Source organism: Momordica charantia (genome assembly GCF_013281855.1).
Source record: "Momordica charantia cultivar OHB3-1 chromosome 9 unlocalized genomic scaffold, Mcharantia_2.0 BLBB01000009.1, whole genome shotgun sequence".
Classification (NCBI taxonomy): domain Eukaryota; kingdom Viridiplantae; phylum Streptophyta; class Magnoliopsida; order Cucurbitales; family Cucurbitaceae; genus Momordica; species Momordica charantia.
The window spans coordinates 9,893,840-9,918,937 of record NW_028275167.1 but is presented as its reverse complement, the minus strand read 5'-3'; the positions used below and the strand labels follow the sequence as shown (position 1 = coordinate 9,918,937).

At 30.8% G+C, this 25,098-nt stretch overlaps 2 protein-coding genes across 3 annotated transcripts; both read right to left on the bottom strand.

Moving 5' to 3' along the window:
- Positions 1–4,679: 4,679 nt before the first annotated feature.
- Positions 4,680–5,593, bottom strand: LOC111022228 (uncharacterized). Its single transcript, XM_022299404.2, is given in 2 exon segments — positions 4,680–4,708; positions 4,816–5,593. Coding segments are annotated over 2 exon segments (798 nt in total). The 5' UTR covers positions 5,585–5,593.
- Positions 5,594–15,196: 9,603 nt separating this feature from the next.
- On the bottom strand, positions 15,197–17,965 carry LOC111022233 (transcription factor bHLH78). Of its 2 annotated transcripts, XM_022299409.2 has the most exons (8): positions 17,117–17,962; positions 16,819–17,031; positions 16,619–16,684; positions 16,463–16,531; positions 16,284–16,364; positions 15,827–15,997; positions 15,637–15,739; positions 15,197–15,556 (listed from the first exon to the last, which is right to left on the bottom strand). In XM_022299409.2, exons 1-8 carry the CDS (start codon positions 17,789–17,791, stop codon positions 15,528–15,530), a joined length of 1,407 nt encoding a protein of 468 aa, XP_022155101.1. In that variant the 5' UTR covers positions 17,792–17,962; the 3' UTR covers positions 15,197–15,527. The 2 variants fall into 2 exon arrangements, with proteins under 2 accessions (XP_022155101.1, XP_087974221.1); XM_088118095.1 differs by lacking the exons at positions 15,197–15,556; positions 15,637–15,739 and having other exon boundaries at positions 15,861–15,997; positions 16,217–16,364; positions 17,117–17,965.
- Between the last annotated feature and the right edge of the window lie 7,133 nt (positions 17,966–25,098).

Below are 25,098 nucleotides of genomic sequence, written 5' to 3'. Positions count from 1 at the left end.
TTTATTTAATTTCAGTTGGGTTGCTAGTAGAAACACGTCTTGCTTGTGTATGTTGTGATTGCTGAAGAGAAAAAAAAAAAAAAAACCTACTTATATTGTATGGATTAGTAGAAAGTAATTGAAAAATTAAAATGAAATAATAATAATAAATAAAACACAAGAATATATTGGTAAATTTCCAACCAAAGAAAAATCACGACCCACAAAAGAAAATCTAATATGTGAAAAAATATTACAATGATACACAATTCACTCTCCAACCCTAATTACACAAAAGACTTTCTCAAAGCAAATACCACTCAAACAACTAGAGTTAGTATATCAAGTTAAAGTGTTTCAATTGGGAATAATAAAACGCAAAGCCATAGACCTCTTTCATATCACTTGAAGCACGCACCCCTCCTTGTACTTATCTAATGTGGGACAATTCCTTTTTTAATATTTTGCTAAAAACCTTACAAATTTTGAGTTGGGAAGATATTTTAAAAATCCACAACTTGTACTACATTCATTGTCTTCACTAACAATCATAATTCTCAATTCAGATAACTATATAACGTACTCCACCATAAAAATAGATCACTTAGAATGTCACCTTCCAAAACTTTTCTTCTTTGTCACATGTCGATAAATCCTGCTGAAATTTATGATGCAACTTTCATCTATTTAGCTCATTTGAAAGTTCTCCAGCAATCGACATAACTTCTACCACATGCACCTTGCATAACCATCAAGTCAATGCTCGTGTGTAAACCTATGAAACTGTTAACATCACATCCTCTATCATGGCAAAGAGGACATGCCATAAAGATGAATTATCTCTCTCTTCAGAAGAACTCATCATCTCCCTTAATGAGAGAAACATTGTCTACATCCGACCCAGAGTCTGTGATAAATAGACTATATTAGGACGATCCTTTTTCATGTGCCCTGATTGTCCACATCTCTAGTAAACTTGATTTTGCACGAAATCTTTCTCCTTCTTCTAATTGCTACCTACCACAACTGAATATTCCTCTGAAGTACGCCCTTCACTCTTCAACATTCTTTCTCTGACAAAATTTTAATAGTAGCCTCTGTAAAATTCAAAGTCTCCTTCTCATACGTACGAGAAGGTGAAAGTTATAAGATGAGTCTGAGTGCCTTATCTTCATTATCTACCTTCACTTTAATTGCCTTCGGCTAAAAAATGATGCTACTGGGAACACTTAGAAGATCCATGATTTTCGTTTCTTCCTCTTTTCACAACGTTTGAAATTGTCCTTTAGGTACAACTGATTTGAGATGTCAATTGTTTGATAGAATCCTTAAAGCTTCTCCCAAAGTTCTTTGGCTCTAAAAATTCCACCCATGTTTGCAAGGACATTCTTAACCAAACGTGTTCTTATCGCGCTTGCAACCCTCAATCTTCACTCTACTCATAAAGATTGACATATCTGCTTCACACTCTCAGAAAATATGCAAATAGACAACCCACACGATTAACTCTGATATCACTTGATGAGAAAAAACTCATACTTCTACCGTAGGAATAAGCAAGTAATAATTGAGAAATTAAAAGGAAATAATAACAATAAAAAAATACAATAATTTACATGAAAAAGTCTGAATCGAATAAAACCACGGTCCACAAAAGAAAACCCACTATCTGAAAAATTACTACAATTACATAGAATTCTCTCATTAATCCCAAGTAAACAAAACACTCTCAAAGCAAATACCACTCAAACAACTAGAGTTCGTATACCAAACTTAAATATTTCAATTAGAATAAAACTAAAAGCCATGGGCCTTTTGATAGCACGTGGAGCTCACCCCCTCATTGTACCCTTTCCGATGTGAAACAATTGCTCTTCTAATAATTTGCCAAAAACCTTACGATAATTCCTCTAATTTCAAAACCACCATAGGATTAACACGAAAACATTGAGTTCTTCCTTGCTAAGATCCTTAGTTGCCCTACAAAACAGTGTATGAATATCAAGCTAGACATTATCATAAAGTTTAGAAGTCGGATTTTCACCAATTTACAAGATCACAAGGCATGAATTTCATATTCTTCCTCACTACTACGACGTGGGCAACACAGTATTCCATTATTTTCTTTTTACGAAGGTTTAAATTAGTGAAAAGTAGGCTCAAGCAAGCTCTCCACGTAAAAATCTCATCTTGTTGGGTAAATTTTAAATTCCAAAGAATTATCAACTAATGAAGGCCAATTAATTAATTAACTCAATATTATTGAAGTGTATTGGGTTCAAGTTCATTAAATTCTCTTCTTGCTTGCTCACGAATTAATTCACGAGATCAAATTGCTTTAGTTCAAATTAAATATATATTAGATCTATGACTAAAATATTCTATAAGAAAAAGGCTTTAGAAGGTTTTAAATTAATTTAGTTCAAATTAAATATATATTAATCTGGCAATATCCGTATACCCAAGACAAAAGAGGCATTGCCAAGATCTTTCATCTCAAAATGTTTTGTCAGAAAGTTCTTGGTTTCTTGTAGCAGGTTTAAATCGCTGCAAGCCAATAAGATGTCAGCTCCATATAATACTAGGAAGATATATTTACTCCTACTGTTCTTGTGGTACACATTCATCAACTACATTAGCTTCAAAACCAAAAGAAGTAATGACATTATGAAATTTGTGGTACCATTGACGGGAAGCTTGCTTGAGTCCATAGATGGATTTTTTTAGTCTACAAACCATTGACTCTGGATTTCCTGATTCAAAGTTCTCTGGTTGCTCCATGTAAATGGTTTCAACAATGTCTCCATTGAGAAAAGCCGTCTTAACATCCATCTGATGTAACTTTAAGTCAAAATGTGCTACCAGTGCCATAATAATTCTAAAAGAGTCTTTCGAGGAAACTGGAGAGAAAGTCTCTTTATAATCTATGTCTTCCTTTTGAGTGAAACCTTTTGCAACAAGACGTGTTTTATATCTTTCAGTGTTGCCTTTTGAATCCCTTTTGGTTTTAAATATCCATTTACAACCAATAGGTTTCTTTCCTGCAGGCAACTCAACTAGATCCTAAACGCCATTGTCACTCATAGATTTCATCTCATCTTGTATAGCCTCAATCCATTTATCTACCTTAGAACTTTTCATTGCCTGTTGAAAATTGATATGATCATTTTCTGTAAGGCCAATGCTATCCTTATGTTCTTGAAGAAATACAATATAATCATCTGGTATTGCACTTCTTCTTACTCTAGTGGATCTTCTCAATGACATTTCTTGAGTATGTTGAGATTGATCTATATGGAAGGGTGGTGTGTCCTCAGTGTTGTCTTGAGAGGTAATGACATCAAGCGTTGAAACTTTATCTTGAGTGTCATTATCTAAAACTATTTTACTGACAATGGTAGGTAAAGTAACCACATCATTCATGATAGTAGCATTTTCTTCTTCAAAGACAACATCTTTACTTTTATTTCTCCCCTCAAACTAAATATTCTCAAGAAATCGAGCATTTCCCGTCTCGAAAAAGGTTCTTGAAGTGGTATTATAGAACTTAAAGCCCCGAGAGCGCTCAGCATACCCAATAAAGTAGCAACTTATGGTTCTTGAGTCCAGTTTCTTTTCATTTGGCTTATAAGGCCTTGCTTCCGCTGGACATCCCCAAATATGTAAATGCCTTAGGCGTTGTCTTTTTCCTGTCCACAGCTTATATGGGGTTTTGTTTTCTGCTTTGCTAGGTACTCTGTTATGTACACTGCGGTTGTTAATACTTCTCCCCAAAGAGACTCTGGCAAAGAAGAATGAGCAATCATACTTCTTACCATATCTTTAAGAGTTCTATTTCGCCTCTCAGCAACTCCATTCATGCTAGGTTTCCCAGGCATCGTGTACTGAGGAACTATGCGACATTGTTCAAGGAAAAGTGCAAAGCGTCTTTGACATTGTTCACCTGATCCATCATATCGACCATAATATTCTCCTCCACGATCAGATCTGAGGGTTTTAATCTTCCTGTTAAGTTGAAGTTCAACTTCTACTTTAAAAGATTTGAACATGTCCAGAGCTTGAGATTTCTCATGAATTAAATATAGGTAGCAGTATCTTGAATAATCGTCAATCAACGAGATAAAATACTGTTGTCCATTCAATGAAGCCGTGGGGAATGGTCCACATATGTCAGTATGTATCAGTTCTAGGACTTCTTTAGCTCTTTCAGCAACTATATTCCTCCTATTTGTTCTTTTCCTTTGATACAATTAACACAAACCTGAAGATCTGTTAGGTCAAGTGAATCAAGAATTCCTTCATCCACGAGTCTCTTAATTCTAGTGTTAGAGATATGTCATAATCGTTTGTCCCATAATGTACCAGTATTTTCATTTAATTTTCGCTTTGTACCGCGTGATGAAACATGCAATGTTGCATTATCAAAAGGAACATTATCAAGCATATATAAATTATCAATCAATGAACCAGTACTAATAATATTTGAATTATGCAAAAGACTTAGTTTGTTATTTCCAAATGAACAAGAATAACCAAATTTGTCCAATGAAGAAACAGAAATTAAATTTCGTCTAAATGACGGAACAACAAAAGTCTCAAACAAATCCAAATGAAAACCAGTTCCTAAAGATAATCTAAATGTTCCTATTGCTTCTACTTTTGCCCTATTGCCGTCAGCCACGTAGATGAAAGCCTCAGCATCACTTGGCGGTCGGCTCCAAATGCAACCCTGCATAGATACACTTATGTGAGTAGTAGCACCTGAATCTACCCACCACGTATGCATAGGTACAGAAGCTAGATTAATCTCAGAACAAACAAGGGAGAGAAACATACCCTTCTTCAATAGCCATACAGCATATTTGGCACATTGTTTTTTCATGTGCCCAGTCTTCTTACAGAAGAAACAAGCAGGTCTTGAATCCTGTTTCTTTTCCTTTTTCTGCTTAGAAGATTCCGCAACATTATTCACTCTCTTTCTCTTTACACTCTTTGAGGTAGAAGCCATGTGAACACTTTCTGTCTTCTCTCGCTACATCCTCTCTTCCTATTGAACACAATGAGAGATTAGCTCATTCAGGGACCATTTATCCTTCTGAGTGTTGTAACTCACCCTAAAGTGGCTATACTCTGCTGAAAGAGAGTTCAAAACTAAATGCACTAAAAATTCTTCAGAAACTTTCAACTTTAGTGCCTTAAGTTTTGTTGCAACACTTGACATTTGCATTTTGTATTCCCTTATGTTTCCTTTACCAACGTATCTTGAAGAGGTGAGTTTTGTCATAAGGGTACTCGCCTCTGCCTTATCGTTTTTAGTAAAGTACTGCTTCATTTCCTTTAGAAAGCTTTTGGCATTCGTTCCCTCAACAATAGAGCCTCTAAATGTTTCTGGAATTGAACGTTTCATGATCATTAGACACATGCGATTAGACCTATCCCACTTCTCAATTTCAACCTTATTAGGATTTTCCTCAGTTGAAGTAGGACGGTCTACCCTTAATGCAAGGTCTAAATCCATACAACCAAGTACTATCTGGATGTCTTCTTTCCAGTCCTTAAAATTAGCCACATTCAGTCTAGGAATGTTGTTGACTTGAGTGGACATATTATCAGAATTAACAACCTTAACTGTATAAAGATCACAAGCTCAATATAGTAAGTATCATGGATATATATAAATATTCATGACATTCTAAATAAACTTTATGAGGACAAGTGACATACCTATAATGCAACATTTACATTCAGTCTTTGGACAAAAAATGTTAATTTGATAGTGATACTCTCAGTACAATAATAAAACATTAATAACTCATTCCTTTTAGATGATAGTCTTCCTTTGGGCCGACTAACAACTTCAAGGACACAACTTTATGTTATCCATATTTATTATTGCACGTGTATTTGTTGTCTGCCCAAATTGCAACCTTCCTTTAGGCCGATCACAATCCGCATAAGCAAGAAATACATTACATCTAAGAACTTTAAATGCCCCAATTTATAAAATAGAGACTACTTTTGTAGCATATTTCACGCATCAAAACATTTAAAGAAATTAGACAAATTGTGCTACCAATAAATTAAATATAAATTTATTCACCGTAATAGTCAACCTTTAATTAGCACAATAAAAAATAATAATAATAAAAAACTGTACTCCATACTTTTATGCCCAAAAATTTATTACAGATTATAAATATAAAGAAGATTTATAAGAATTAATCAGGAAAAGGAAAAGGAAAAAGAAATAATAATAATAATAAATAAATATCACTTTATGTGCTAGAGTGTAAACCCTAGCACAGCAGCCTCATGCGGCACTCCAGTGGAGTGCCGCCGCATTCCCTTTTTCTTTTGTTTCTTTGTTCTTCTTCTTCTTTTCTTTTCTTTCTAACTGAATAAACCCAGGTGCCCAATCAAAAAAATTTCTTTCTTTATTAAACTGAATCTCCACGCGGCGTTGGGTGCTGTCATCATTGAATTTTTTTTTTTAAACAGTAACTAAATTGATTATAATACGATTGATTTGGAAAATATTGGGGAGAACGTATATATCAAACTTTATTAAATCAATCAACAATAAATTCAGACGACTTTCAAATTAAATTATTCAAAATTGTCCAATAACTAATCAATCCAAATAGTTCTAATAATTCATGCTGTTTAATAATAAATTTGACTATAGGGAAAACCAACAAATTTATTCATAAACAACAGTCAAATATTTAGCAAACAACCATGCAAATCAAGCTCTGATACCACCTGTTAGAAAACAAAAACTTTATATAAGATCTATGCATGGAAGTAGGCTAAAGAACTATAAGTTATTTATCTTGTTAGAAAACAAAAACTTTATATAAGATCTATTCATGGGAGTAGGCTACAGAACTATAAGTTATTTCGAATTACCTGAATTCATGAGTAGAGATTCCAAATTCCTGTAGCAATATTTGTGTGGTTTAGGTCTTCCTCAACTATGCAGCCTTAGACCAAAGATGGGCAATACTCTCTATTGGATGGGGAATAGGAGACTAAACAAGCATAGTATATTGGAGACCATAACCCTATATTTATATGTTATTCTAGGATTTCCCATAATCTCACAGGATCAACGGACTCTGCCCAGCGGGCCACACCACATATAGGAAGTTTATGGGCATAATTAGACTACTTATTTTTCACATGAATAGTAATATATTTAATTTATCATAAATTGTTACCCATTTAATGGAATGAATTAAATTAATTCCAACAAAGCAAGATCTTCACGTAAAAATCTCATCTTGATGGGTAAATTTTAAATTCCAAAGAATTATCCAACTAATGAAGGCCAATTAATTAATTAACTCATATTATTGAAGTGTATTGGGTTCAAGTTCATTAAATTCTCTTCTTGCTTGCTCACGAATTAATTTCCGAGATCAAATTAATTTATTTCAAATTAAATATATATTAGATCTATGACTAAAACATTTCTATAAGAAAAAGGCTTTAGAAGGTGCGGAAAAAAAAAAAAAAAAAAAAAAAAAAAAAAAACCTTAAAGTGTCCGCCTAAAATATTTCTATAGAAAAGGCTTTAAAAGTTGAAAAAAAAAATGAGAAAAAAACCCGCCGGCCATGCATAAGGAATAAAGGATGGAATTTTTTCTTTTTACATGAAGTTTACTCCGTTTTGTTTTTATTACGATTTTTCTGATCCGCACAAGTTCTTTAATCTGTTTGAACTATGTTCGTGTTGACATCAAGTCTACTCCTTAGTACTTTTGAAAACGAGAACAATACTTTTACTATTCCAAACGTCTGTTTTGGTTCATTTACTTTTAACTTTTGTTTATTTTACTCCACTTATACTTTTGACATGTCTATTTTAGTTCATGTATTCTTAAAAAGTGACAATTTTGGTCTATTCATTTTTTCAATTTGATCTAATTTTCTTTCTATCACAATTCTAGCATGACACTTGATCACTTCTTGAATGTAACTATTAATTTGTATTAAAGGATTTCCATTGGATATAAAATTTATGTTAAAATTTTATAAATATGGATTAAAATGGTCACTTTTTAAAAGTATATGGATAAAAGGAACATTTTGAAACTATAGAGACAAAAATCAACAAAAGTGAGAAGTACAAGAACCAAAATAAAGGCTTTGAAAGTATATGGAACAAAATAAATCAAAGCTAAAAATACAAGTACCACCATTCTTCGTTATATTTTGTTTCTACTTATTCGATTGTGGCGTCGACCTATCCTAAGTGTCAGGACATCACTATATGTTGGGTTTTTGCAAAATATAGTAGAAGTGCAATTGTCTCTCCCATTGAAAAAGCAAGGAGGGAGTGTGTGGTCCAATGGTATGATATTGTCCACGGTTTTGTTTTTGGTTTCACCCAAAATACCTCATACCAATGGAGATGTTCCCTAGTCAACGTGAGACTTTGTTTGCATTCATCTTACAAACTCAACATTCCTCCTATCGAACAAAGTACCACCAAGCTTCTTCTGAAGTAGTCACTCATCTGTCTCCTCTCGGAAACTCAACGAGAGTTTGTTCTTATCCAAGGCTTCCGCCATACTTTGATAGAGCGCACCCACGGATTACACCATGACTACACCTCTGAGGCACACCACTTCTTTGTTCGGTACTCGAGGATTTCATCGACATAGCTAGGTTTAGAACATGGTTCTGATACCACTTGTTAAGGACAACGGTACCTCAAGTACCCCACGTATCTCCACAATAGTATGATATTGTCCGCTTTTGGCATAGCCCTCACGGCTTTACTTTTGGTTTCACCCAAAAGGCATAAAACCAATGGACATAATTGTCCTATCTTATATGTCCATTATCACCTTCTTCCCTAATCAATATGAGACTTTGTTTGTATTCACCTTACAAACCCAACATAGCTCTAGTTAATTGAGCGGAATTTTCTTCGAGAGAGTTTTTTGTATAATTGGAGTCGGGGAGAGAAATTTGTGTGATTGTAATGATTCTTCACATAGTAGATTTTCCTTAATGATTCGTAGTTCTTTCTCCGGTTTAGAATTTTACATGTTAATTTTTGTGTTTTCTTATTTTATTGCTTTCTTTAAATTTCTCAGTTATTTTTCTGCTTATTTGTATCATGGGAGTGAGTGATTTTTCCCATCGCTACAAGCCACTATCAAGGCATGCATGCAACATAAAATGTGACTAATAATGGTGAATCTAGGGGAAAATTCAAATAAATTTAATTTTAAACATATTAACGTGACGTGTATTCCTTTTTACATGAAACATTTAAATAAAGTAATATTGATGAGTAAATTACAACAAATTTAACTATTTTGTTTGATATTGTTTGTTTTGTAAAAAAAAATATACCAAATCTAAATAAGAAACTAAATAGAAAATGTAAAATTGATAAATATTGTCTAGAAATTAACTAATTAAATGCTTTACACTTACTATTATTAAACTTCATTGATATTTTTAAATTCATCAATTTAAAAATACAAGCAAAATCTATACTTTGAATGGAAAAAAAAAGTTTATAGATACCTTTAAAAGAAGAATTTACAAAAATTTTTAAAAACTCAATTCAAACAAATACTTCATTTGATAAATTAAAAAGAAAGAAAAAAGTGTGATGTTTGGTACTATAAATGTACGGGAGATGAACAAAACATAGAAATACACAACTAAATGAGGACTGCCTATTTATCAATTTATCCGATAAATTACTGAGAACTCAAAACTCGACCTTAATAAACATCGAAGGTTGTTTGATAAACATTGTCAAACATCTCTTTATTTTTACAAGTAATTTCAATTTGATTAGGTAACATTTCTATTTCTTGTTTCTTGTTTCTCGTAACCAATTTTTGAGAAACATAAGACGTTTGAAACTGTTTATATATATATATATATATTTTTAAAGAAAGGTGATTTCCAAAATTGTGTAGAAATTTGTAAAACACCAAAATTATGTTTTTTATTTCTTGTGTTTCTATTTTCAAGTTTGTTCCAAAACATAGAAAAATGTATTTTTTTTATTTTTAAAATGCCTAAAATATTTATCAAAAAAATAAATATAGGTTAAATACCAGTTTGGTCCCTGTAATTTTCACCTTTGTTTCATTTTAGTCCTTATATTTCTAAAATGTTCGTTTTGGTCCTTCTACTTTCAACTTTAATTCATTTTAGTCTCTATACTTTGAAAATGTTCATTTTGATCCCTACACTTTTAAAAAGTGGTCATTTTGGTCCCTTCGTTTTATTTTAAATATCATTTTTTCTATTACAATTTCGACACCACATTACGATCAATTTATTAAAATGTAAGCATTACTCTATACTAAATAGTTTCTGTTTTGTATAAAATTTGTGTTAAAATCTTGCGAAAAGGGACTGAAATAATCACTTTTTAAAAGTACAAGGACCAAAATGAACATTTTCAAAACACGATGACTAAAATGAACCAAGGATAAAACAACTTTTGGATGTTGAACAAAAATATATATTTCTTAAAATGTAAACATTCATATCTATTTTATATAACAAATAGAAAGATTGTTTGAAGAAAAGTTTTAGATGTGATCTATATTTAGGGACATGATTACTATTTGATGATACAAAAGTGATATGTGCCCATTAAAGCAGTTGTCGACATTTTCATTAACATTTCTATATGTCTATGAACTTTATGTCAATATGAGATGAATCGAAATTTTTATAGCGTTGCGAAAAAATCGATAAAATAAAAAATATCAACATAATATTAATTAATCATTTTTAACATATTTAAAAATAGTTGAAATGCTTATTTGTTAATTTAGTTATTTGTTACAATTTTTTTATTTTTATAATCTTTTCAAAATTATTCATCAACATTTTATCGATATTTCCATCGACATTTCCATAAAATTGAGATCTTGACATTTTTATCGAATTCGACATTTAAAACCTTGGTGCCAATTATTTTACAATGTGATTTCGATCAAGATCTATATAATATACGATATACTACAGTCAAAGAAACAAAAAAATATACGATATACGATATACTACAATCAAACAAAAAAAAATGTAAGTGACATCATTAAAATAAAACAAGTACTCAATGCTAATGTGGTTATAGAGAATAAATAGCTAACTAGGACTTAGCTCAATTGGTTAAGAGAAATATCTTCGACCGAAAGGTCGTGAGTTCGAATTTCCACCCCACATGCTGTTCTATTAAAACAAAGAGTAACTATTAGTAAATAGACCAACCAAACTTTATGTTCTTAGAATTTGTTTTTTATAACAATGTAATTAAAATCTAACATCGATTAGATGCATAAAAGATTAAAGATAAACAATATCATATCAATTCAGAGATGACTAGAATTTGTGAGAGGATGCTTCTTTTGTGCAGGACACACCCTTTCATGAAATGATATTTCATTTATAAAAAGACACGCAACTCCGTATACAAATATGAGACTATTTTTGACCTATTTTTAAGTGATTCTTTTTAAGTTTTTAATTAAGGGAAAATTTTTCCTTCTTTTTTCTTTTTTTCTTATAGTTGAATTGATGTATTCACATCTATTCTGAAATACAATAGTTTGTAACACCCTGAGCACCATAGGAAATAAAATTGTCTTCAAGAAACAAAGTGTTGTTAGGTTTGAATTAATGAAGTTATTGTTTCCTTAATTTTTCCTTATTTTGTTCTACATGAACAAGATGTTAGTCAAATCATGGTTCGGTACATAAGTTATTTTAATCACTTCAAAGGTTAATGGTTCGATCTCCCACGTCTATAAATGTTGAACTAAAAATAATATTTTGTGCTTTAAGTTGTCATAACCATACCAATCCTACGTTGAGGAAATATGAAGGGAAATGGGAATTGAAAGGGACCGTTTATATCCAAATCTGATCACTTTAAGAGCACATGGGAGGTGAACTGAATCGAGCTATGCGAGGAAGATATTGCACAAAAACAACAAACACTCTGATACTCAAGTTAGTAAAATCCGATACTTGCATCTCTATTAATAGGTAGAATGCAATGGGTCTCACGTCTCCAATGTGTTAAGATCGTTTCAATAATCAATTGCACAATTATAGACGACTGCATTTGGTGTTTAACCTTCTCAAGGCCATCAACGGCCATCGAAGCAATTTAGAATCATTATGGTCGAACTTAATAGCTCGGCCATTTCGCACTTTCGAGATTATTCGAGGATAGACGATTGCGATGACCTTTCCTCGTTGTTGCGCATAGTAGGTCGTATTTTGTGTTTCAAAACTATTCCAATATAATAAAAATAATAATTAAAGAGATAGTGAGAGAGGAGTGGTTAAAATTGAAAATTTTGAAAAGGAATAATTAGTTAGTAGGCATAGGGTTAGACACATTAGAACATGATTGAGCATATTATAATTATGTAATGGGGACAATACTGTCACATGAACAATATTATATTTTCTCATCATTACTCTCAGAAAAAGTTAAAAACTTAACCAAATTATTTTTATTATTTTCATTATTATTATTTTAAAAAGTAAAATAATGTATATATGCTGCTGTTGGGGATTGATCACCACATCTAAAGCATCTTTTTTTTTTCTTTTATCTCATAAATTATTAATAAATATTACCACTAATCTGCACACCAATAATAGGCTTCTCAATATTAAATTAAATTTTTGTAAATTGGAAAATAAAAAGGCTGCAAAACAGAGCTTCTTCTTCTGTTGAAACTGGTTTTTACTGATCTTCTAAGACAGATATTAATTTTCTTTTAATATATATATGTTTTAGTATTTAATGTTGTAAATGTAACTTTAAAAATAAATTTATATCACAAAATATTTAGTGAGTGAACTAAAATTTAAAGGAAGAAGATTTTGCAGCTTAGCTAAACGGTAATTGACATCTATCTCTGATTAAAAGATCATGAGTTCAAATTCCTATCTCCAATTTGCTGTACCTGGAAAAGGAAGAAATGTCTCATTATTTCTCTAAATTTTATTATTATATTTTTTGTCTTCTTATCGATTTTTACCCATCAATGAAATATTATGTTAGGTAAATTTATTATCAGCTAATTTTAATATTGAGAGATTACATTGAAAAATACTAAAATATTTAAGGACAAAAATGAAACTTTTTAAATAACAGGACTAAATTAAAAAATAATAAAATATTAAAGATAAAACAAGTATTTATTATTTTTTAATAAAAAAATATGAAAAAGGAAAAGTTAAAATATATATATATATATATATATCTTTTCCGAACCTGAACTCCACTAGTCCCTTCACTCCTTTTTTCACACTCTTTCCTCTCAAAACAATTTATTTATTTATTTATTCATTTATTTTTTTAAAGTTTGAGATAATAAAGCTTTTTGATTCATTGGGCCTAGTCAGAATCTCACCACTGCCAACCTGGGATGCTTTTTATTTTCTTTAATATATAATATATATATAAGTTTTGGATGATAGTTACATTTTATTTTACAAAGTTTGATGATTTAAAAAAGTTGTACATTTAAATAAGGGGTATGATTAAAATTTCTTCAAAATTAAATTTTAAAAATTATCCATGAATTAATTTTTAAAGAAGATGCTCAAAATATCAACCTGAACGTAGTTTAACTAGTTAAGACACATATTTCCGACCAAGATGTCATGAGTTCGATTCCCCATCCTTATATTTTGTACTAAAGAAATGTGACGCTAAAAATCAAGTTAAAATAAATGCTGAAAATACGCGAACCAAAATCAAGTCGATAAGAACAAAAGAATTAAAGAACTAATACCCACGGAAAAAAAAAGTATAATACAGCCTAAATAATGCTCCTAGTCACAAATATTTAAAAGACTTAAAAATTTAATTTATTGAAGTCAGTAATTTTCACTATTTATTCAAATTAGAGAGTTTTAGTTGGATGAAATTTAAACTTTGAAGTTAAAATTGACTCATTCATAGAGCTAACATAACATACAAATAAAAAATAAATGAAATATTCTACTTTTAAAATTTTTCTCAATCCGAACATAACTCAATTTAAATATTAATAACTTCTCTGAAAGTTCGAATTCCAACCTTCACTCGAAATGTTATAGGCTAAAAAACACTGCATATTTACTTTTTGGCACTAAATATATATTATATAAAAGTCGAACTTTTTTTTTAGAAAATTGTAAATAATTTTGGAAAGAATCATAAAATAACGTATAAAAGAAAATATAGTGACAAACAAATATAGTATTAAAAAATATAAAGCCAAAAATACAATTGTATACTATGTCTTTTAGTTTCAAAACTCAACTTAAAAATAAAAAAATAAAAACCTAAGACACTTTGTTTTTCAACAACAAAATATAGGAAACTATACTAAATAGCATAAAATAAATATGTATTCATACAAATATTATTATTTTTTGTCTTTTTTTCAAAACTATCACAAAAGTAGTTTTCGGTGGGTCTTATTTAATTGTATAAATTTGAAATTTATGTCACTTTTTATAAAATTTTAAACTTAATGTTATATATAAAAATACATATTTCTTTTTTCCTCGAACAATTACATGGGTGCGAATTTGGCTTTAGCTAAAATTGATTCAGACATTTTCATTTCAAAACCAACAAAATTCCAAATTCTTTCAACAAAAGAGTTAACCAAAGATAATTTCGAGCAATTACAAATTCACAAATTTAATTTTCCTTTACTCGATTATTTATCCCATTAGTTGTGACAAATTTATTTCTTTTTTCCACAAATAAAAAATAAAATAAAATAACACAGAAGCTTCTGTGTGTTGGAAAAATAACAGTAAACCAGACAAAAGATATGGCAGAAATCATGGTGAAGAAAACCAAAACCAAACAACCAATCTCTTCTAATCATTCAAATTAGACTTTTTTTTTCTTTTTTTTTCTCTTTCTTCCTTTTTTTAAAAAAATTATTTGTTTTTGGAAGACAGACAGTGCATTTAGACAGCTGGTTACAACATTAAGTAAGAATCAAATCTATTTGATTACTTCATAAAATAGCCTTTGATTTGACATCACCCTCAACATTATTATTATGGCTGAAGTTGCTATTTCTTAATTAAATATCTTTTTCTTTTTCATTAAAGGACAAAATGTCCAACACCATGGATGATGAAAGCTGATAATTTTTTTCTTAAAAGACACTAATAATAATAATAATAATAATAATAATCATAATCCTTCAAATTAGCCTTTTTTTTCCTCTTTTTGCTTTTTATCTTACAATGTGGTGCTGTACAACTTTGCACCAAAGGGACAGACTTGCTTCTAGAGATTTTACAGTGGAAAGTTGTAAGAAAAGTTGAAACTTTCCTCTCCCATCCCACAAAATTAAAAAAAAATAAAAATTAGACAGCAATATTAAAATACAGAACAGAGAAAATTACCCATAAATAAAAAAGGACAAACTGAATTTCTAGGGATAAATGAGGTTTTTTTTTCTTTTTTAATCTCTTGTATTTACAACAGCAGCCTCTTTGTATGTGTTGAATGAATAGATTATAGATCAGAGTTCAATTTTCATTTGGTCTGAGCCTGCATCATAAAAGAAAAAAAATTAAAATTAAATAAAAACAATACACTAATATAATTATAATTATTGTTACTATTATTACCTAAGTTGAAATTGTGAGATTGCAATGACATTTCTTGGGTGTGATTTTGGAGAAACCCCATCTGAACAATGCTTTGGAGCTCATCTTCCCCAAAACTTGGATACTGTGGAAGAAAGAAAACCGGGTTTTAGCGGTCGAGAATGAAATTAACATTTACGAGTTGTTCGGTTCGGTTCGGGTAATTAATTACCTGGGGAGGATTTTGGGGGAAGGGGTTGAGGCATAAAACAGAGTCAAGAGGGTCCACAGAAGAATGAGAAGTGGTTGGGAGAGAGGGATTTTGGTGCCCATAAAAAGTTGAAGCTGAGGAATCTATAGGCCTAATTTGAGCATGTGTCAAAGAGCTGCTTGATTGGTACATCTGTCTCAACCCCAACAAAAAATTAAAAAAAAATTGTTAGAAAGGAAAAAAAAAACATACATTTTTGTTTTTGGGTTAAAAATATATAGGTTATGTAATTTTACTAAAATAACAATTTAATTCCTGTATTTTTAAGTTGGTGACAATAAGTGTCGATTTTTATTATACAACGATTAGTCTTTATATACGTGTTTCAAATTACGAAAATTAAATTGTTACCTGCTAAATTTCAGGAAGCGGTAGAAGTATTTTTTAACCATGGAGAAAAATGGGGGAAGGAAATTACTTGTTTTGAGAGGAGAGAATCCACGTTGAAATCCACCCTGGTTGTGGTTGTATTGACAGAAGCCAGTTTCATGGAAAGAAACTGAAAACAAAACCAATTTCAACCATTAAATTGCAAACCTATCCCTAAACTTTTAAGAAATTGCAATTATGTCCCTGGAGAGTGGAGGATTTAATTACCTCAACTTGGTGTTGCAATGACTGAACATAGTTGATTATCTCATCAAGCATGAGAGCTTTTCCAGTAACCTAAAATTGACCCAAAAAAATCAAAAAAATATTAATTAATTAAATTATTATACCCAAAAATAAATTAATAAAAATGTTATTACCAACCTTGTTGCAACCAGGAACAAGATCTTGAAGAAGCTTCATTCTTTCACTGATCTTCTCTCTTCTAACCTTCAATTCAACAAAAAGAAACAACAACAAAATTACAGACATCATCAGAATCATAATCAGAACCTTAATCAGAATCAGAATCCTCCATTTTTGTGTAAGAATTAGGTTGTTAGGAATCAATTTTTGTTACTCACTCTTTCAGCAAGGCTATGGCTATCGGTTGCTTGGCCTCTTCTTGCTCTGACATGAATGTAATCTTTTGGAGGCTCAGGAGGCTTCGAATTCGCCTTCGTTTGCTTCTCCTCTGCCACATTTCGGTCGCTAATTTTCTTCGAATCTTCCTCTGATTTCACGATTTCCTTCGTTTCCGCTGCCTTGGATTTCTTCGGGCTTGCAGCTTCAGCCACCTGCAACAATGGCGGAAAACTCAGTTTCACAATTCTTTTTTGTTTCAGATGTAGAAGAAATGGAGATGCGTTTAATTTTTTTTACCGGTTCCTTGAGTTTGGCCGCTTTCGTAACCGCTTTTCTCTTCCGTGGATTGGACGAGGCCTTCTCCGGATTCGAGAGCGACGATTCCTCTTCCAGCGGCGGAGAATTGTTCTTGTGTTCTTGCAAATTCGTTTCAGATCCAAGCGCGAGCGCCTTCAGCGACGGACTGCTCGAAACTCGGCTCAATTTCTCGTCCGCGATCGAGAGGTGAGATCTGTAATTGGCGAATTCGTTCGTCAATTTGGCGGTGGCGGTGGCGGTGCGGCCATTGAAGCTCCGGCTTCCGAAGCACGAAAACCTAGCGGCGCGCTCCGCAAATCCAGGATCGGCGGCGAATTCCGCGACGGTGGAAGAATTACAGAGAGTGGGCGAGGCGTCGGAATTAGCGGCCAATTTCCCGATCAATTCTCTGATGACGAAGGCGTCGGTGGTGAGGTTGGAATTGGAGGCGGCAGGGGAAGAGACCATGGAACTGAGAGCGGAATCGAAGTGGAAGGTCCGATCGGGAAGGGACTTGTCCCAATCGGGAGATTGGTGGGAGGAAGAGCAGTGGTTGAGCTCAGGAAGTTGAACTTCCATGGCGGAAGAAAGCTGCTGCTGCTGCCATGCGGGCATGGGAGAATGCAGAAGCGATGGAGGGATTCCAGCAGCGTCGAGGAAGAATTGATTGTCCATCAACACACAAATTGAGATGAATCAGAATCAGAATCAAAATCAAAATCAAAATCAGAAGTCGGAGAATTAATTAGTTAATTTAATGGTAGAAGAGAAGAAGTATTGGAGAATTGGAGACTAAAAGTGAATCAAAAAGCAACAGAGAGAGAGAAGTGGGGAAGGAAGAGGGGAGGAGAGAGTGATAACAACATAAATAGGAAAAAAAAAAAAAAAAAAAAAAAGGTGGATGCCATTACTTTTTTTGACTTTTTTTTTTTCTAATTTTTAACTTCTTTACATTAAAATTGCATAGTAAACTTAGCTCCGCGTAATTGGTATCATAAATATTACAATCTTCGTTTTTTACTTTAAAAAGTAAAATGAATACTTTTTCGATATTTTTTTTTTTTTGTATAGTTGTGGATAGGAAGATGGGCTCTTCACTAATAAGGAGAAACATTGTCTTTACCACGGTTAAATATCTGACAACTAAGAGGAAGAAATGCAAAAACAAAAAATATTTTCAAAAAATGATTAGTTGTCAAATATTCATAAGTGGTAAGGATAAGATTCCTCCTTACTAGTGAAGAGTCAAGTATTTCCGTTGGGAGATACCTACTGATAAATAAACACTTAAATATTAAATTGAGGTTGTAGTTCGAAAAGTTGTTAGAAAAAAGTATTTTAATATGTACGGGATGAATTATAGAATATATATTTGGCATGAAATTGATAAAATTCAAAATAAAAAGATACTAAACCTGGTTATTATTATTATTTTTTTCTTTTTTAAGACCATTATTATTTTTATTTTTGTTATAATTCTTAAATTTTGAAATACATTTTTTTTAAGTACAACATGTGTGGGTGGATGATCGAACTCACAACCTCTTAATCGGAAATATATGTCAATTACCGCTGAACTATGTTCACTTTGACTTGAAAGAATTATTTAGTAGTCAATTAATTAATTTTGTACATTAATCCAACTTAATTTTTGTATGGAGCTTGAATTTTATTAAATGAGTGAGTTTTTTGTTTTTTATTTATTTTTTACATGAATTTTTTTCTTATCTAAGTTTAGAGTTAAATTATTTTTTTATTTCCAACCACAAATTTAACCGCTCCTTTCTCGGAAAATTAAAAAATGAAGGTTGATATTGTTAGTTAATAAATAATAAATAATTTTATTTTTTTCTTCTAATAGTTGTTTTGTTTTGGGTTCCGCAGAAGGCGGAGGAGTGAGATTTTGGCGGGCCTCGAACGCCAAAGCCTCTTTGATAGTCTCTGTCTTAGGTCCATCCCCCCTTCTCTTGAAATAATAAGTCCTTGTCTTCCCCTAATTACCTTTTTTTCATCTTACAACTTACATTTTCTCTCTCTCTCTCTCTTTTTTTTTTTTTTTATTTCTTCAATTGCAAGTAATCTTTATTTATTTATTTTCTTCTGATAGTTAAGTTGCATCTTTCGGGACGGATTAGAGTGAGAGTTTGACTTAAGAGATGCTAAAAGATGTGTGTTAATTTGTAAAGTTTGGGATTGACTAGACAATTCCAGACTCAATATACTCATACAAATCTACTCTCCTCATGTAATTTTCTTAAAACTTATATAAGCTTCTCTAAACCCTTCCCTGAAACTCTCATGCTTAATATGCCCTGCTTTGAGAGATGTCCAAATCTATAATCCCGTTTCTATCGGCTTTGAAAATAAAGATGCACCATGTTGGTATATGTAGTTAATTACTATCTTAGGATCACTCTCATTTGGATGTGGTGTCGGTTTTTCATGTACCCCTATACCCTTAAGGTGCACCTTCGAACTCTAAAGTATAGTGTGCTTGGCTTAGAGAAATTTTTTGGGGTTATCTCCCAAGGGATTTTCTTAAGAAGCATGTGAGTGAGGAGAAAATATGTTGAAATTGTTAAAAGAGAATTAGTGCAAACATGTGTTAGTTTCTTTCTTAATGTTTCCACATTTTTAGGAGTTATGTTTAGTAGTTAATTTCATAGTTGGGAGTTGATTAAGCTGTGGAAGAGCCCATGTAAGAAGGGAGAATTTGTAGGCTTAGTGGCAGTGGTGTTGGCTAGAGTGAATTCAGCGGACAATAGTTTAATTAGTGAATTACTAGTGTTCGGTTATCACTTTTCCTATAAACAAATATAACAATTCTTAATCCAATAAATAGAAGTTATTCCTCCATACAATTTCTCTATTTGCTTCGACTTTATTGTTCTCTTCATTTTTTCGTTTACAGAAAAGACCCATGTTGGCCCATAGGGACAGTCTTCACTCATCTTAGCCGCTCAGATCAAGAAAGGTGGTGCAACAAATTACCGAGGATGCAAGGTAATGTTGAGGTCATCGAGTGCCGAATCCAAATTCCAAATCTTGATTCAAATCCTAGGCTTGGGTGATTACCCACAATCAACCACTTTAGTATTTACACATGTCTTATCTTGAGGTACCAATTATCATATTAATTATCATATGGGGTATTTAAGAAAAACTTTTGAAATCATATAAATTATATTGAAATTAAGCTCAAACTAACTTCAATCTCGACTTAAATTCATTCTCTAATGAGAAATATAATCCAATATTATATAAGTTTATTTTTAGTACAACAAATGTGAGGATGAGGAATTGAACCTCCGACCTTTAAAGAATGAGTAAAATGTCTTAATCGCTTAGCTAAGCTCACATTGACATCCAAACAACACTATTTTTTTTCCATTAACAAACAAACAACAATAAATATTAAAAATTACTTATCAACATCAGTGCCACGTTAATTTTACAATATACTTGATCATAATCTCTCAAACTAGAGACTAAAATCAATAAAGTTTAATAATAAAAATTTGTAGAGTTGTAAAGAGAAGATAATTGTGAAAGTATGAAGATAAAAGGAAATTTTTAATTTTTCTAAAAAGTTACATTATAACTAACTTTTCTTTATTTATTAAATAGATGAGAGAAAAATATAATAGAGGGGAATGAAGGGTATTTTTTTAATTATATTATTCTAATAATTAAATATATTTAATGTCTTCAAATATTCATAGAGTTAATATCTCTAGGTAGTGGAGAAGCTAGATGGAATAGGGGTTATGGCCCCCCAAAAAAATCATGATTAATGTTTTAAAATTAATATATTAATATTTCGAAAAATTCCTAGTATTGTTTTTCATAATTAAAGTTTTGACCCTCATCAAATACATTTTCATTTAACATCTTTTTTCGACATGATATTTTTGGTGACATCCACTTTTTGTTAGTATTATAACTTTATTTTATTTATTATTGGTATATAGAGACTAAATTAAAACTTCTAGAGTTGAAATACCTTTTTTTAAAATAAAATTTCTAGACATTTATTTTTATTAATTTCAATTTTTAACTTTCATAAATTTTTTTTAATATTTTAATAATTTTTTTTAATACTAAGAGCGTGAGACTTTGAACCTCCAACTTTAAGGGAAAGAACATATCATCTACGACTGAATTATGCTCATATATTGGCTTCAATAATTTTTTATATATATAAATAATTTAATAAAAACTTATATTGATATTTCTTGTATACATTTATGGATGGATAGATAAATGTTATATCTAATAGGAAAAGTATTAAATTTTGAAGGTGATTTAAATTTTTTGTTAAATGATTCAATATTAAATAAAAACTACTAACAAAAATTAAAATAAGTTTCTAAACAAGTTTAGAGATCAAAGTAGAAACTTTGTAATAATTTTTTGGGCAAAATATATTTTTGGTCCTTGAGGTTTGAGATAGATGTTTACTTGGTCCTTGAAGTTTTAAAATAAACACTTTTGGTCCTTGAGGTTTGAGGTATGTGTCTAATTGGTCCATGAAGTTTCAAAATGAACAATTTTAGTTCTTGAGGTTTAAAGTAGGTGTCAACTTGGTAAGCTTTAAAATAAGTACTTTTGGTCTCTGAAGTTTGAGAAATAGTTCTAAATGGTCCCTGATTTTTTTTTACTGTTAATTAACTAATATTATAACAACGTGGCAAATTGCAATTAAATTGTTTATTGCAGTTGCTGATGTGACAAAATATATTAATTAAATGATATATGTTCGGTATGAATGGCAGACGATAGTGGCAAAGATGTGGTGGTCATCGGAAAAGGGTAAGAGAAAGAGGAAAAGATGACGAGAGGAGGAAGAAAACACCATCACCTACACATATATTATTTAATTAATATCATTTGTCACATCAACAACTACAATAAACAATTTAATTACAATTTGTCACGTCATTTTAATATTAGTTAATTAACAGTAAAAAAATGACCATTTAGAACTATTTCTAAAACTTCAGGGATCAAAAGTATTCATTTTAAAATTTCAGGGATCAAGTTGACACCTACTTTAAACCTCAAGGATAGAAAATGTTTATTTTGAAATTTTAGGGACAAATTAGACACCTACCTCAAACCTTAGGGACCAAAAGTGTTTTTAAAACTTCAAGGCTAAATAGACACCTACCTCAAATCAAAAATGTATTTTGCCCTAATTTTTCTAATTTTAAATTAGAAAATTTGAATGTGAGAGATTAAAATGGATAAAGATCTAACTAATTTAATTAAAATAAAGTATTCCTCAAATTAAGTTTGATTAAGACACAAAATCAATCAAGATCCCTAGGTTTTTGGTATTCCCGTTTTTAAATATTAAGCTTAGAAACACTATTTCACCTTTGTGCTCCTTTGTTTGTTGTATAATTTTTAAACATTTTCAAAATCTAGGCCAAAATTTTGAAACAAAAAGAAAAGTAGTTTTCAAATGCTTATTTTTATTTTTTGAAATTTGACTAAGAATTCAAATATAATTTCAAGAGAGGTGAAAAATTTACTAATGAAATTAAAATGCTTTATAATTCTAAAAAAGAAAAAACTTAACTCTAATATCATTTTTATATTAATTCCTATTTCATACCAAATATATATTTTATAATTGATTTGACAGAGGTAGTTTGATGAAATTAAAATGTTAAAAATTTGATACACAAATTTAAGATTAAAATTGATATGTCCTCATTATAATTATATAAATCTATACCTTCTGACATAAAATTTTAGATTTGTGACTGTATAAAACGAGGAGGACTCTCATGGAAAAAATGGTAATTAACCTAATTTTCCTTTTAAATTATTATTTTCTTTTGAAGGGTTAAAAAAAGATTTTACATTTGTAATGTCCAGGAAAAAATTATGAATGGAACTCAAAATTCGATGCATTGTTTGAGGGCAACGAGGGGAGGAAATAGTAAGAGACTAAAACCCCCAAAAAGTGAAATAAATAAATAAAACTAAAGGAAATGAAACATTATGACAAAATGCACAATCTGTGGGTCAACTTGGATTGAAAATTGGAAATAAAATGCAAAATTGCTAAAAGACAAGAACCCTCTTCCATCTTATTTAAATTGCCTCCCCAAAAACTACACATTTTATTTAATATGATTCAAATATATAAGAGGCTTTTTAACTACGTAATCCTGAATTCGATTCACATGGATAGTGTTATATGTTCGAGTATGAAAAGTATTCGTCCAAGCAATCAGACTTATCCCTTTCATGAATCAAGTGACCTGCAAGACAAAGTGAGTACACCGACGTTTAAGTCACTATTCGTTAGAGAATTATTATAGTATATTTAGAAGGGATTCGAACATACCTAGGTAACGAATTACCAATTCCTTCTATAGGTGAGTAAAGGCAGGTGTTGGATTAGGCGGATTGGTCGATTAGGAAGGTCGAGATTCGCTCCACAGATCTTGGTGTGCCTAGACGGGTGATATGGGCGTTGAGCGCCCTTCCTGCACACTAATGGTGGTAACAGTAGGGGGTGAGGTCGACCTGGTTCATCCTTCACCCCGTTCCTGGACGTCACCAGATCGACATACTTCATTCGGCTGCTTGACACATACTAGTCCACTTTTTTACCCCGTAACAGAGCTCATTTATCACAATAACCTAAAATAAATATATATTTTGAAATACTTCATAAATTTTAAAATTTATAAAAATATATATTCTAAATAAAAGTTAATCTTCTTTTTTTTTTCCGGTAAAACGAAAGTCAACCAATTATAATGTAAAACACTAAAAGAAAAAAAGTAAAATTCAAACTGTATTTTAGAAAAAATGAAAATTCGTGGCATTTTTAAACTATATATATATACAACATGTGGGGCAGAGAGTTGGGGTGGGAGATCGAACTCTCACAATTGATTGGAGATATATGTTAATTACCGTTGAACTATACTTTGACTGTATTAGATTTATATATATATAATAAATAAATAATTTTTAAATATAGCTTATGTTGTATTTATGACCATACAAAATTAAAACACAATGGCAATTTATTTTTTTCGGTTTGATAAATTAAAATAGAATAATGAAAAATAATTCATTAGCGTCGAGATTGGGTTGGTGTTCCGTGTACCATCAGTACAAGATTTAAAAGAGTACATAGCATTCCAAGTGAGATTGCTAATTTATTTTATTTTTTGAGTACAACATGTGAAGGTGGGGATCGAACTCACAATGTTTTGATTGGAGATATATACCAATCACCACTAAGCTATGCTCACTTTCGCTAAATGACTAATTTAATAAAACAATGTTTAAAAACAAACTATATCATTGATATACTTAAATTATATCATTAAACTGCTTAATATAAGATTGATATACTTCATATTAGATATATCAATGCGTGAGGTATAATAATATTTTTTTTTTCGCTTGGGTTAAGATTTTATTTCGCAGCATATTTTTAAATTAGATAGGCGTGTGTTTCATTTGTAATTAACTATTAATTTCTTTGTTATATTTCAAAATATAGGTCATCCACTATGCAACACAACCATTAAACTTAATTTTAATTTATACCACTATATTCTCGCAGGGAAAAAAAAGTTATATATCGCTTTTTATGAAACTAAAAATAAAAATTTGTCGCAAATACCTTAGTTTATTATTGGTTGGTTAAGATATTATTTTGATTCCAGTACTTTCTGACTTGATTCATTTTAGTTCCTGTATATTGAAAATATTCATTTTAGTCTTTTTACCTTTAAAAAAAAGATTATTTTAGTCTCTTTATGCAAAATTTTAATACAAATTTTACCCATAATAGAAATTTTTTAATATAAAATAATGTTTTAATTTTAATAAACATATGACTTGTAGTATTGTGTTGAAATTGTGATAGAAAAAACAAAATGGTTACTTTTTAAAATTACATAAATTAAAATAAACCTTTTGAAAGTACAAAGACAAAACTGAAT

Excerpts from the sequence above, each read along its gene's own strand:
- LOC111022233 (XM_022299409.2), bottom strand. The coding sequence starts at position 17,791 with ATGGACAATCAATTCTTCCTCGACGCTGCTGGAATCCCTCCATCGCTT. Across the intron at positions 16,365-16,462 it reads CATTGCAACACCAAGTTGAG|TTTCTTTCCATGAAACTGGC; the intron begins GTAATTAAATCC and ends TTTTGTTTTCAG. Across the intron at positions 15,740-15,826 it reads TCCCCCAAAATCCTCCCCAG|TATCCAAGTTTTGGGGAAGA; the intron begins GTAATTAATTAC and ends TTTCTTCCACAG.